Source organism: Rhea pennata, chromosome 2 (assembly GCF_028389875.1).
Source record: "Rhea pennata isolate bPtePen1 chromosome 2, bPtePen1.pri, whole genome shotgun sequence".
Classification (NCBI taxonomy): Eukaryota; Metazoa; Chordata; class Aves; order Rheiformes; family Rheidae; genus Rhea; species Rhea pennata.
The window spans coordinates 136,098,147-136,111,740 of NC_084664.1; the positions used below are offsets into that span (position 1 = coordinate 136,098,147).

Sequence of the window (13,594 nt, forward strand, 5' to 3'; positions counted from 1 at the left end):
TTCAGTAGCAATACTAACTCACACTTTTATTCTTCTTGGAAAAAGGTCCTCACCACAGTTAACATTGTGTTTGACCTGAACAGAGAGGCAAAAACTCAAGCTGTTGTGCTGTTCCCTTTTGGAATTGTAATTGATGATGGATATTTCTCTAATGCAGTTTTGTCTATTTACAAAGAAAGCACACATTCTTTTTTTCCCCAAACACAAAGAATCAAACAACTACAGACAGAGCTCCTATCCCTTCCAGTTGCATTAGATTATGTTTACCACTTTCTTTTTCAAATGAGAGGCTGACTGCATAAAAACACTGCAGAAGGCGTATTTCAGAATTGTTTGTGTATGCTTCATGATTCCTGTTCCACTATTTTAGTGGAAAACAATTTAAAATGTGTTTATTTTTAAAACAAAAGATACATAAACCATATGGCTTGGTGGAGTGGAATGTTCTTAACTGAAAAAAATGCACATAATTTAAATGCTACTATTATGGAAACAATGTTTTTCATAATTCTCAGTTATGTTAAAGCTGGCTATTCTGAATTAATTTTGTGTCCTCTTGTGGATTATAAGTAATTAAGCTATGTAAAGCATTGATATGGCCATGAAATCTTTGTAATGTTTGCATTTGTAGCAGTGTGATATTTGCAGTAGTGTTATATCCATTTGCTATGTACCTGTATTCTTTAAAAGAAAAGTCAAATACTATCAAATAACAGTTCTAAACACAGCACTGTGACTATTTCATATTAACCTAATTTTTCGAAAGTTCATTTCTTGGTTCTTCATTCCTGCTAAAGTTTTAAAGTATGTAATGTAGTTCACTGGATTATCAAGATGTCAAGTACTGAAATGGCCACTGAGACTAACTTTGCCTAATTTAATTAATTCCTACTAGGGAGCTTAAGACAGATGCTACTGATGTTTACAGGAATTAACAACACTTATCAACTTTCCAGTAAGGATTTTTTAGTTTTGACAAGTATCTAAAAATAGGAAACCTTTATCTTCATGTTGAGAACATAGACGCACATAAGAGCTAGAGATCTCTATCTACTAATAGGCTTGTGATTTTAGGACAGTAAGAGGTTTTCTCCATTCAGTTTGACTTGAGCTACATTCAAATCTTTTTTTTTTTTTTTTTCTCCTTTGCAAACAGTAACTCAAGGAAGTGTGAGCCAAACATCAGAACATTGCACTTAATGTGCATATGTTCAGATGTATAATCTTTAAAATTGTGATTGTTGATTGATCTCATATGAATGAGACGTTTTCATCTCCACTGTTGTTACCTCAAAATTGTCTGGCTATGATCACCCTAACGGCAAACTTTTACAGTGGCTTCCGATAACAAGCTAACCTGTGTCTTCCTGCTAACAAGAGCTTCTGTGTTTCTCTCTCTTGCACAGAAGGGAGCCAGTGGATGGAATATGAGTAAGAACTCATGTTTGACTCAGTTCCTTCTTACTCAACTCTTAGGCCATATCTGTATTAACACACTGAAAAGGGCTATAGCCTAGATATGAGCACTGTCTTGTGATGCAAGGTTAAATGCATCATTGTTTTTAGTGCGGTTTTGGCCTGATTCAACTAGCATTCCCAAAATAATATAGGATATTAAACCATTCCCAATGCAGTTTGCATGAGGCTACCTTGTTTTGGGAGAAGAGAAAGCTTAGGTGTTAGCATATGGATTATTCTGCGCTACCTTCTTCAGATTTGCAGAGCAGCAGGAGCTGCTCAGAGTCCTCTTCAGAGCAGCTTATCCTTCCCTCTGTGGCATAGTGGAACAGGTTGGATGGATGAGCGGATACAGAGGAATGTTTTGGAAAGGAAAGACCGTTAGTCTGGAGAATAGAACAAGGAGACTCATTTTGAAGAAGGTTTGGGAATAGTTTGTGGAACTAATTGGGAAGGTTTGTGGAAGGAGAAAAGCCCTGAGGATGCTGTCTGTGCCCCATATATCTATCTACCTATCTTGCTGAAGGCATACTCTGCAGTTCCTTCTGCTGAAACAGTAGTATCTTTTCATTCTACTAGTACTAGTAGTGTGAAGAGTTATGTAAAGTGTTCTGGAATATCATCATAGGCCATCCTGTAAATGAAGGATTTGAGCACAGGGTAGAAAACTGGGAGAAAGGAAAGAACTAGGGAATTTGTGTCCTTGGAAAAGAGAGAAGGTGTGTTGCTTCTATAATCTAAACAAAAATTTTTTTGAATTATTACGATAAATAGATAAACTTATGAGACTGTGTTGTGAGTACAATGAGATTTAAAAAGCACACTTCAAGCCTGAATATTTTGTAGCATGTATGCAACAAGTACATTTCTCATAGTAGTATACTTCAAAGTAATGAGTTAATAAGTTGGTTACACCTGAAAAAATTGTTTACTTGAAGTGATTGGAATAGAAGACATGCAAGCAATTTGTTTCTTTCTAATATTTACTAAGTAATTTGTATATAAGAAAATGATTTTTGGTGACTGGAGTGTGTTTTAAGATACTCCATGAGTAATGCCTTTCGTGGCGACCCACCCCTCTTTGATAAAGATTCACATGCCATGCCACTTTATTAAAAACTCATTTCTGACTGAAGCTATTACTCACACGATTGTCACTTTCATTAGCTTCTCTTTCTCATAGAAAGAGACACTATGCTCTCTATTTCTAGTGAGGACTAAATCCAGCACGTCCAGTGAGGACAGACATGATATCGAAGTGGTGAAAGATAGTATTCAGTTCTATGAAAATGTACTCATGATGCTATTCTGGTCCTGACCAAGGCTTATCCCATAGTGTGCATTTCTGTAGTATGATTTACAGGAGTAAGGAAAAAGCAATGTTTTTTCAGAGGGCTTTGAATCTCTCCAGTTTGAGCACCAAAGGAGATGCTACTACATAAAAAATCATCTTTACTTTCTGGAGATAGATGAAGTAAAACATAGTCTTGTTTTGGAACACAGTTTTGTATTAACTGGTTTGTACTGTAGTATTGTAGTCTTCCCTATGTAAATCTTGCTGGAGAACATAAATTTCAAGAGTTGTGTTGATGCATAACTATATATTCACTTGTCTACTCTGCCTTCAGTGCTTCAATGTAACACCATTAATGTATGTGTGAGTAAGACGTACTTGGTCTACCAAAAGCTGTTAATAAAACAAACCATGTAAGATATTCCTGAGATGTCAGATTTTTAATAAATATTAATGACATCACAATTCAGCTTAATTATGCTACCCACCTTTAGTAGAGCATCATGGGTAAGACTAATTATTTATTAAAGAAGCATTCTAACCAACAGATGGAAATCCTGTTTCACAGAAGTCAGGTGAGACTTTGACTTTTTTTTTTTTTTTTTTTTTTTTTTTTTTTTTTTAATGAGTGATCTGAACATTCAGTAGAGCTGTAGAGGAGATCCTCAAGTACTTGCTCTGCTGTCCTCCCTCATCACAGGTTTGTGCTTTCATCATGACAATTCTGAGCATCTCCTGTCTGATCTCTTCCATTTGGAACTCACTGGAGCAGCCTTTCAGCTTGGATCTCATGTCGAATTAGCACTATAAATATTTGACTCTGCTATCTTTTTTTTTTATTATTATTAAATTATTTAATGTCCCAGTAGGGCCCCAGGGAGAGAAAGAACAGCAACCTGCATGTTTGATTTTTAGGACATTTAGATGAGTTATCTGACTAAGATTCAAGTCCCTACTCAAATTCAGATATATATGCTTTGAATGTTGGTCTTTTCTATAACACACCTATTTGTGGTCATGAGCATCTTTGTTATTTTGGATGAATCTGAATCTTTTGTGAAAAAATGGAGATAAGTCCTAACTCCATTTGGTATTTTTTTTTTTTTTTTGGCCTAAAGTGAAACAAAGGTACTTCTGATCTTTTTTTTTTTTTTTTTTTGGGGGGGGGGGGGTTAAGATTTAGATTTTATTGCACAGCCCTAAAAATTTCTTTCTTTCTAAAGAAAAACAGAAAATTCTCTTAAAGTAAAACTCCAAAGTTGTCTTTCTTAGAATAAAAAATATTAAAAAATATTGAGCTTTTTCCTCCCCCAAACACATCTGTCTGCCTTGGATGCACTTATTAAGGGTCTCTATGTTCCCAGGCATCCATTCACACTAGCGTGAAGAAGGCAGTCCGAGAGAGAAGCTCTCAAGCTAACATACCTTCATAGGAAATTCTGTGCTGTTTTTAATTAAATGGTAAGGAAGTTAGATTTAAATCTACACTTGCTGCAGAAGAGGCATTGGCTCTCCCTGTTACATAGGGATAACTCTAAGAAACTGAGCTGTGAGGGGCCTCTTGCCTTGCTGGAATAGTACTTGTGTGAGATTTGTGCCTCAGATCTGGAGTCCATTGCTGTGATTTTCCCTTACCAGTCTGTTGCCACTGACTCTGTATGTGTATGAAAAGGGAAAAGGAATAAGTGAAGCCATTTTCTGTATGTCTACAAATATATTTGGATTAGAGAGAAGTGCAACAATCTGAACTGCTGAAGGACATCAAGAAGACTTCAAGACAGTAACTTAAATTTTCTTTTACTTTTTTTGAGAAGATACCTCTGGCTTCTACACAAACATATTTTTAAAACTTTCTACCAAGTGTTTGCTGATATTCCATAGAAATAATTCTGAATACTTAACAGTATTTTACCGCATTCTTTAACTTAAAATTAACTAACACACTTGTTCTTTGAAGAATTTCAAAGTCATGTCTATAGGCCACAATTTTATTGTAAATAAAGATGCAATTAATTAATCCAATGTGATGGAAATGAAGAAGTATACTGAACTTTGTTAAAAATTATCTTCTTAAACAAAGTCCATTCCACATTCCCAGCTAAGGCAAAAGGAGCTGATTATTCTTTATGACTTCTGAGAAGACTGTTGCTGTAAAACACTGAATTATTATCTGCTTTCTTCAGTGAATTGTCTGACAGGAGATGAACCCATAGGATATATTGACTGTGTCTGGTTTAAATTTTGTTTTGTCTATAAAAAGTCAAAGCTTCCTATGAACATTATCAGACAAAATAAATAAAGTAAGAGAGATAATTGTTTAATGAACTTGGAGTAACATGATTCAAGTAGGATACCCGCACAGATTTTGCCAAAGCTAATAAAACTCTTTTGCACCATACTTATTATTTTTGAATTAGTATCAACTTTGTAAATTCTTCAGGTCGTTTTTAAAACTAGTATTGAATTCAGTTTCTTTCTGCTCATGACTATGTTAGTAGTTTTGACTGTTAATCACCGTACAATTGGAAATGAAGTGATGGAGAGTCTGGATGTTATCTGATAAAAAGCTTATAAAATATGGTACAATTTTCTGTGATTCCTGGTTCTAAGTGCTTTAATGTTTTTAGAGAAGTAGAAAATTGCTATTGTTCTTTTTTTTTTCTTTTAACATAATGATTAGGGACTGTGTCAGAATTTACAGAATTTATTGTATAGAAATAGACATAAAGAATCAGAAAAGTCCTTTGCCCTGTCCTAGTACATAAATAGGATTCAAACTAGCAATAAGTTTTAATACTGTGTCATTATTTTTCTCTGAAAATAAGTCATATTATCATGTGTACAAGAACAATTTAGTAACAATTCTAAACCTAGTACAAAATATCACATAATTACTCCTTGATGAAGCATATGTTTTATTAAGTGGCCCATACTTTTAAGTCTTCTTAACTAACTTGTTTCAGATCAAACTTTTCCAAAATACCTTCTTTATGCATTTTCAACACCAAAAATATTAATGTTTTCAGTTGGTGAATAGTAAAATGAAACATGAAAAAAATCTATGTTAGATCAGTGAAAAGATTCATGTAAACTGCCTATGGCTAGTACTGGATTCTTAAAAAGTCAGAATAAGGTAAACACCTTTCCATACTATATTCTCCCAGCCTCCATAGAGTGATAATGAAGAAAATATAGGAGAACTCAGAAAACTTTTGGAAATTTCTGACCTTATGTGACCTTTCTGACAACGACTCCCTTTGAATTGAAAGCTTTTGATTTGCCAGTCATCCTAAAACATTATGTAAATTTAAAGGAAAAAGCAAAATGACTTTTTCAGAATAAAATGTAAAAGTTTAAGGAATTTATCCCTCTACTTGGGGACATACATAGTGAATGAAATATAGAAAACTGATGATAAAATAATGTCTCTTCAGTCACTTAAAAGCTGAATTTGGATTACTGCTTACAACCCACTGGACTTCAGAGGGAGTTAAAAGTAGCTAACTGTAAATGTGATATTCATGAAATACAGGTTTTTATTTTGTAAGTAGATGGATAGTTGAAGATGACGTGGATCACTTTATGTGCTTCCTTCAGTTTAAGTATAAAACATTTTAACACAAAAAAAAAAAAAAAAGTGGAAGTGTTTGTTATAGGATTATAAATGCCAGAAATGATGAGTATGTTGAGAGAGACAATATGTAGAAGAAAATGAGTGTATTTGAGGGCAACTATGAGTTTAGAATAGGTGACTCCTAATTTTAACTCCTGGGTTTTACCAATATGCTCTTTGCCATTCTCAAACCCAAACACCTTGTCCATTGAAGAGGGCAAGCATAGGTCTTAGGAGAGGCTACAGGCATCTGACTGCTTGGGACTGACCCCTCACAGTTAAAGAGTGGTATAGACGTAACTATGCTGTTAAGTGAGATGCTTCCATTTCTTTAAACAGTTACTGAGTTGCTTCATGAACAGTACAATTAATGAGGTTTGCTTTGCTGTGGATTTTTGTCTTATATCCCTGCACAAAAGTCCTATTCTCATTGCTTATGGTCTCCCTAAATCTCTACTATTTTCTAAGATTCTCTGTGGCAATAATTTCAGTTCTCCTTATACGGCCTTCAAATCTGCCCCAGATCTCTAAGGGACATCAGAGGCAACGCGTGCCGAGCCTCTGCGCTTGGCTGGCGGCTTGGTGCGTGCTGATCAGCCGCTGTGGAGCTTCTGCTGCAGCCTCTCTCGCGGAGGCGGCGGTTCCCTGGCACCAATTGTCCTGAAACCCTTGCGACCTCAGTGCCTGGGAGATGTCTATCCCCCTGCCAAAAGCGCTTGTAAGGTATTGCGTGAAAACAGCAGACAAGTGGGCCTAAAATTGAACAAGCTTGTTTCCTTAACTTTTCTAGCTGAAAAAAAAAAAAACAAATGATTTTTGTGTTTGAAGATAAAATTCTGAAATGTACTTTGCAGGCTCAAGAGCTGGAAAGCCAATTAAAGGAGCCTGGCACAAAGCTTATTCATATTTTTTCTGTCCTTTCTGATAAAGAAATGTCATTCTCCTCTGCACATGAAACCTTACATATGTTTTCAGAGTAGTAGTGCTCTTGTAGCAGGGACATTCTATGTAAAATATACCCAAGGAAAGCTGTGTAGTTATTAAGCCAACCAAAGTATCTGGGAAAAAAAAAGAAAAAAAAAAAAAAAGAAAAGAAAAAGAAAAGAAAAACAAGCGTGTAAGTATTTCTTTAGGTCTGAAACAGAAGCAGAACACTGTAAACTGAATAAGTAAGTTTGGAAACAATTGAGTTCAGCTTAATGAAATTATACTTTGAGCAATTGTTCCCAAACCTGTACTTAACAGAAATGTGCTGCTCCTGTCTGGTTTAAATCTAAGAAAGCTCAGAGTGCCTGAAACCTTATTTGTTTCTCCAGCTATATAAGCTGTTTAGGAAAATATACCAGCTCCCTTTATGAACATTCCTTGCTTCAGAAGGTACTTTTTATATTCTATTTACTTCCTTGGTTTTGTTACATAACAGCAAGAAATTTGATTAAAAATAAGTTGCTGCTGAAAAACACAAGCACGAAAACAGTGCTTTTTTTAATCAGGCCAAGTCATACAACCTCAAAAGCTTGTATAATATATACTAAGGAAAAAGGTGTTGCACTAAAAATGAAAATTGGTTTCAAGAGTTTCATTCTTCAATAAAGCAGAAATATGACTCAGGTGAGATTCAGCAGTGCAAACGAAATGTGAATCATCCTTTATCTCGTCATTTCTAATCTGAGTTTCAGTAATGCTGTAGCTCTTGCTAAAATGATTCAGTTTTTCGAAATTAATGGGGTAGCTTTTTTATATCCCTTTTTATATTCCTTCTGTTCCCTTTTGTTCCAACTTCATTTCCTCTGGTCAGGAGAGCAAACCACTTAGTGACAGATTTTCATCCTAGCATAATAGCACATATGAAAAGGGAGAAGGAAGTGTGAATGTGAAGAAGGAAAATGATTATCATTTCAGAATAATTATATATGGTGTCTGGAGTTTATATAGTATGCATATGGGAACACATAATGTTAAAAAGGCACATGTACTCCATCCTGAATAGACTGTAATCTAAATAAGATAAGACAAATATAATTCAATTGAGCCACAGAGCAAAGGGGAGTCCCCTTTGCTTGCCAGCACTGGGAAAATGGGAGAAGGAATTTCCCAAAAATCTTTTAAAGAGAGAGACCTGGTGAGAATAATAGTAAATCTTCTTTGTGCAAGAAAGCATAGAGAGAGCAAAAAGGTATATTTTGGCTGGCACATAAACACCTATTCTCCAATGATAAATCAACCTCTGGCTTCTGGCTGCAGGGATAAACACTGCCTGTTGGGTGGTCACTGCAGAGTATGCTTTGCCTCTCTCTCAGATACATGGCCCTGACCACTGGTGACAGAGGACGTCAAAGGCAAACCACTGGCTTTTCCAGTGCAGCACTTCCCAAGTGCCTAGAGTAGGAGCGGCTGCTCTGCCCTTCTGCATGTGAGAGCCAGAAAAAGCCAAAAGAAAGAGGGAAAAAAAGCAACAAAGGGACAAACAGAAAACTGTGAAAACATCAGGGGAATATGTGGGCTACAGACAGGAACATGACTATGACGGTGAGGGGCAAGCCTTTGTGTTTTAAGAAGTCAGATACGTATGAAGTCAAACAGGCGTGAGAATGCAGTCAAAGCTGAAGATGAGGGAGATGAAAGAATCACCACAGGAAGGCTTGGGAGGAGGAGGTCACACTGGCAGGTTGATGTAGGCAAGGCAAGATATCTCCAACATTAGATACGGCCAGTGTGGGCTGTGACGAAATAATGTGCAGGAAAAAAAAGAAAAAAAAAAAAAAAAAAAAAAAAACACATCCTTCTATATTTCAGCTTCAGTCTTCTGTGAGACTTACCGCAGACTACTGAATTGCAGACACGACACTTTCTTCATGGGTATCACTTGATGCTCTCTGAGCCAAAAGGCAGACATGCCTGCTTGAAACACAAACCAGCGCACTGGGCAGAGCTGAGCATGGCATATCCTCTCAGCCTCCACAGTCAGTGAACACCTAAGGCTTGCCTAGATCCACTAATCTAACATGCACATGGCTCCTGGTTTGGGTGCTTGCTCCTGCTAGTGGGTAATCCCTTTTGGGAACAGCAGGCAATGCCTCCTTTCAATATTTCTGAGATCCACTTGTAAACTTTGAAGTTTCTAAAACCATCACATTAAGTTTTATTTAGCAGTTTGTAAGTGGGATATGTATGCATTGCCTGAGTAAAGTCTAGCCACGCTGCAGCTGAGTGACACTGCATGGGCACCTCTGGAGAGCCCAGATTTCATCCCTGCTTGTCCAGCCAGGACCATGGCAGGGCAGCGCAATAGGGAATGAAGGAGAGAAAGGACTGTGCTTTCTGGGTTTCCATCTTACATCAGGAGGAGCGACCAAAACGTTGTACAAAGACACTGATCTCTTGCCCATGCTGTAGCAAAAGATCTCACAAACACATTCCCTGTTAACAGCTTCTAGTACCAAGAAAGTTTCTTCACATGCCCTGCTTTAACAAAGATTTGCTTTCTGGAAATGTTCACATTCATTCCTGAAAATTATACAGAACCGGTCAATAGCAGATCACATAGTTTAATTCATCATTTGAAGCAAAGAGGAAATGTGATCTGTTAAATCGTGTAGTAGGTAATGTGAAGAGATAGTAATTTCCTATAATTAATAAGTAAAGAAAATATTTGATGTGGAAGGCAATCTACTATATGCCAAAAAGAGAATTGCTCTGTTGTTCCTTTCTATTACTCCTTTCTAACATCTGGCAGATGTAACTTAGTAATTGGGGGTGAATTTTTATTAAAGGCAGGAAAATCATGCCATCCTTTGTTCAGTTTGATCAGGAAATTTTCATAAGGGTCTTTTACAGACACTCCTGGCACATCAGTATAAGTAAAATCACAGATTTTCACTTTCCATTTTTCCAAGCTCAAAAAATATGGATAAGCACAAAAAAATCATATCGAAATTTCTTCACAAGCTGAAGAAAAGATTACAAGTTTAAATGAGTTTTATTGTTTAATTGCAAAATAATGAAACGAAGAGCTCTCAGATATAATCCCAGATTATAATCTGGGACAGATAATAGTTTACAGTGAAAAGTAGTTTAAATATATGGTAAATTAAATTTATTACATTTTTAAAATTTTTAAATATAATATATTAAAATATTCACTAAAACTTAAACAAAATTTAAAACTGGAAGTTGCACAAAAATATAGGTCTAGGAATACATTTGGAAAACTAATTATATTTTTATTATTCATTTTTCTGCATTTGAAAATTGTGTAGTTTGGTTAACTGGAAACAAGATCATCTGAATATATGAAATTTGAGTTAGTTACCTTAATATTTAAACTATTTTTTATTTTTCATTCATAGAAAATAAAGCTACAACGCTCTTTCCTTTGCTTTGGATAGTCTAAACCAGTGTTCCTTACCTGTTAAGTTAAAGATTTCAAAGCAATATCACACATACAGGTACTTTATCCACACCTCATCAGGATGAGAAAAAAATGAGCTTTGTAGTAGACAAGCTATGAGCCTTTTTGCATCATGAGTGAGGTAAATGAGTATTACAACTGAGGATCACTCACAGACAGTATCCTGTCCAGAAAGTCTTATTAGAAGAGGATAAACTAAAACCTCCCTCAGTTGTGGCAGATACTCAACAGGAGAAGAAAAGATCTCCTGTACTTCTGGATAGTAAAGCATGAACTATAGATTGCAATTAACTGAAATTCAGTGTATAATCTAGACTAAATTAACCTTTTATAACCTTTTATAGTTTATGGCAGAATTATGTTCAGTCTCAGTGCTAAATAGCTAGCTTCATATGAAACATGATGACTATGTCTAGCATTGCCATTAAAGGATGTACAAATACAGTATCATACTGTTAATATCTTGTAATTGGAAAGTGATTTTCAACTGATAACTTCAACTACCCTTACAAATATCAGTTGAACCGCACAACAACCCTACATGGTAGGTATTGATAGACTTATTTTAGAGATGCCCAAACTGAGTGAGACACAGAAAGCTAAGAGGCTAGCACTAAGAATGTATAGGTAAAATGCAATGATGATTTTACTATTGTATAAATATTTTATCAATTACAATAATTACATCTAGTTATTTTGCCAACTTTTTTCTAGGGTTTTGGTAGCCCATCAGGTGAACATTGGCTGGGGAATGAATTTATCTTTGCAATAACAAGTCAGAGGCAATATTCTCTAAGAATTGAATTAATGGACTGGGAAGGAAACCGGGCATATTCACAATATGACAGATTTCACATAGGAAATGAAAAGCAGAATTACAGGTAAGAATCTACTCAAATTCTTTTGACTATATTGAGTAGTAAATATTGTTCATTGTGTGCTTGTTAAATATGAGAAAAGATAATAATATGGTACTGATTTTTATCTAAGGTAAATAAAGAGGATTAAAATAAAATAGAAAACTAATTTCTCCGTGATGGAAGGTTAGAAGGAAATTAGCATATCTGAGAACAAGGAATGATTTATTGATTTCATTGCCTGGTAGAACTGTTTAAAACTCATAACTGTTAGTGCATATAAGAACACCTGAAGTCAAAATTTCTTGATTGGGAAAAAAATACAAATTTCTCATTAAGACTTGGAAGATTTCTGTCTGATGGACAGAATGCTGCATCTTATAGTGAAGAAACAGAATGCATAATGAAATGACCAGTACTGGATACCATTGATTCATCATCATCAACATACCATTTATTATAGCTTGGAAAAGGCATATGAAGTTAAAGCTTTTTTCCTGTTACCCTTTTCTCCTAAATATTTTTAAAGTAAAAAAAAAGAAAAAAAAAACAGAAAACTTAAAATCTGATAACTTTTAAAGAAAGTTTGGAGAAACAGGTGGTAAAGTTGATCCTAAGTGATTTAATTTTTTTTTTCTTTTTAAAATCATTGCTTGATTTTAGACAGTAAAACCTTGGAGAAAGAAAATGACACAGAAAATATCCCAAATTATTTATTACATCACACTTAGCTGGTAAAAGTTTTAGGATAGAAACAAATATACTACAGAACTAAACATTCAAGTTACGGAATGCAAAACAGGGTTGATATTTAGATTTTTAAAGTCTAGTAACTTGACTCCCAGAAATGCTGACCTCCCAGGCTCCCCAGAGGAATGGAAGTGAGAGCAATTTGCTCTTTCTGCTGACAGGACTCTATCCAGGTGGGACACAAATCATTGCTTTTCTCCTCTTGAATTTGTCAGAGGACATTACTGCGTGGTATAGAAGAGCAAAGGCTACACTGAGAGGTTAACTGTATGAAATGAGTTCCTGCATGGTGTGAAAGACATCACAAAGCACAGAAAGGTCAACTCCATAATTAGAGTTGTGTAATTCAAGACTCAAGGTTGTCAAAAAGGCTATATAATGTAATCTCTTATGTACTGAAAAGAAGCAATATTGAGTCGTATTAGATTTCTTTCTGAGGGAGTAGAAGTAAAAATATTCAGACCAGTGTGTGTAATAAGTTGAGTAAAAGTACTGGATGTGAACTACAGATCTGAGTCTCAGCACAATTCAAATGAAATAACTAGGTAAAGTAGTTTTAGTCAGAGAAGCATCACAAGCAGTTACTTAAAAAAATATTTAAGCAGAATTACAACTGATCTAATCGCTTTCAACTTTGTAATCCGTGGTGAGAAACAGGAACTTCAAGGATATGATTCTTCTGGCTTATTTTAGATGTTTTGGGGTCCTTCAGAATGAGATATATTCCATCAACTTCTATTTTCTCCATTGACTGTAAAGGCGAATATATACAGCTTGACTCTCACTATGAACCCTTAAGGTGCTCTTCTCAGACTCTGAGATCCTCTGGACAGCTTTGGCAGTAATGAAGGTGCACAAACTGCTGCAGTCAGTTGTCATTGTCCTGTGTGGTCCTGTCCACGACATGCAGTTTCTTGTGATTCGGGAAGGCAGAGAACCCATTCGGAAGAGACCGTAGGCTAATAGAAAAAATAAGCAAGTAAAGGGACGTTCTCTAAAGAGAGGCTTGAAATTTTTATATGAATCATAAAAAACAACAGTAGAAAAGTGGATCAGTATGTGGAGCTTCAAAAATAACTTTAGAAGAAGATGACAAAGATGTTTGAAAATGTGAGGAAAAGATCAAACAAATACTCTTGAGGTGAGGAAAAAAGGCAGAGCACAAAGTTACACATATCTTTAAAGATTATTACCAAAAGCAGAGAAGTTTA

The 13,594-nt window shown here is 35.5% G+C and overlaps 1 protein-coding gene across 1 annotated transcript in view; it reads left to right on the forward strand.

Annotated features, from left to right (window-relative positions):
• Positions 1-13,594, forward strand: part of ANGPT1 (angiopoietin 1) — a 163,460-nt gene that overhangs the window by 111,413 nt on the left and 38,453 nt on the right. The window contains exon 7 of the mRNA XM_062568260.1: positions 11,491-11,657. Coding sequence (XP_062424244.1) covers positions 11,491-11,657 — 167 coding nt within the window. The remainder of the gene's footprint in view (positions 1-11,490; positions 11,658-13,594) is intronic.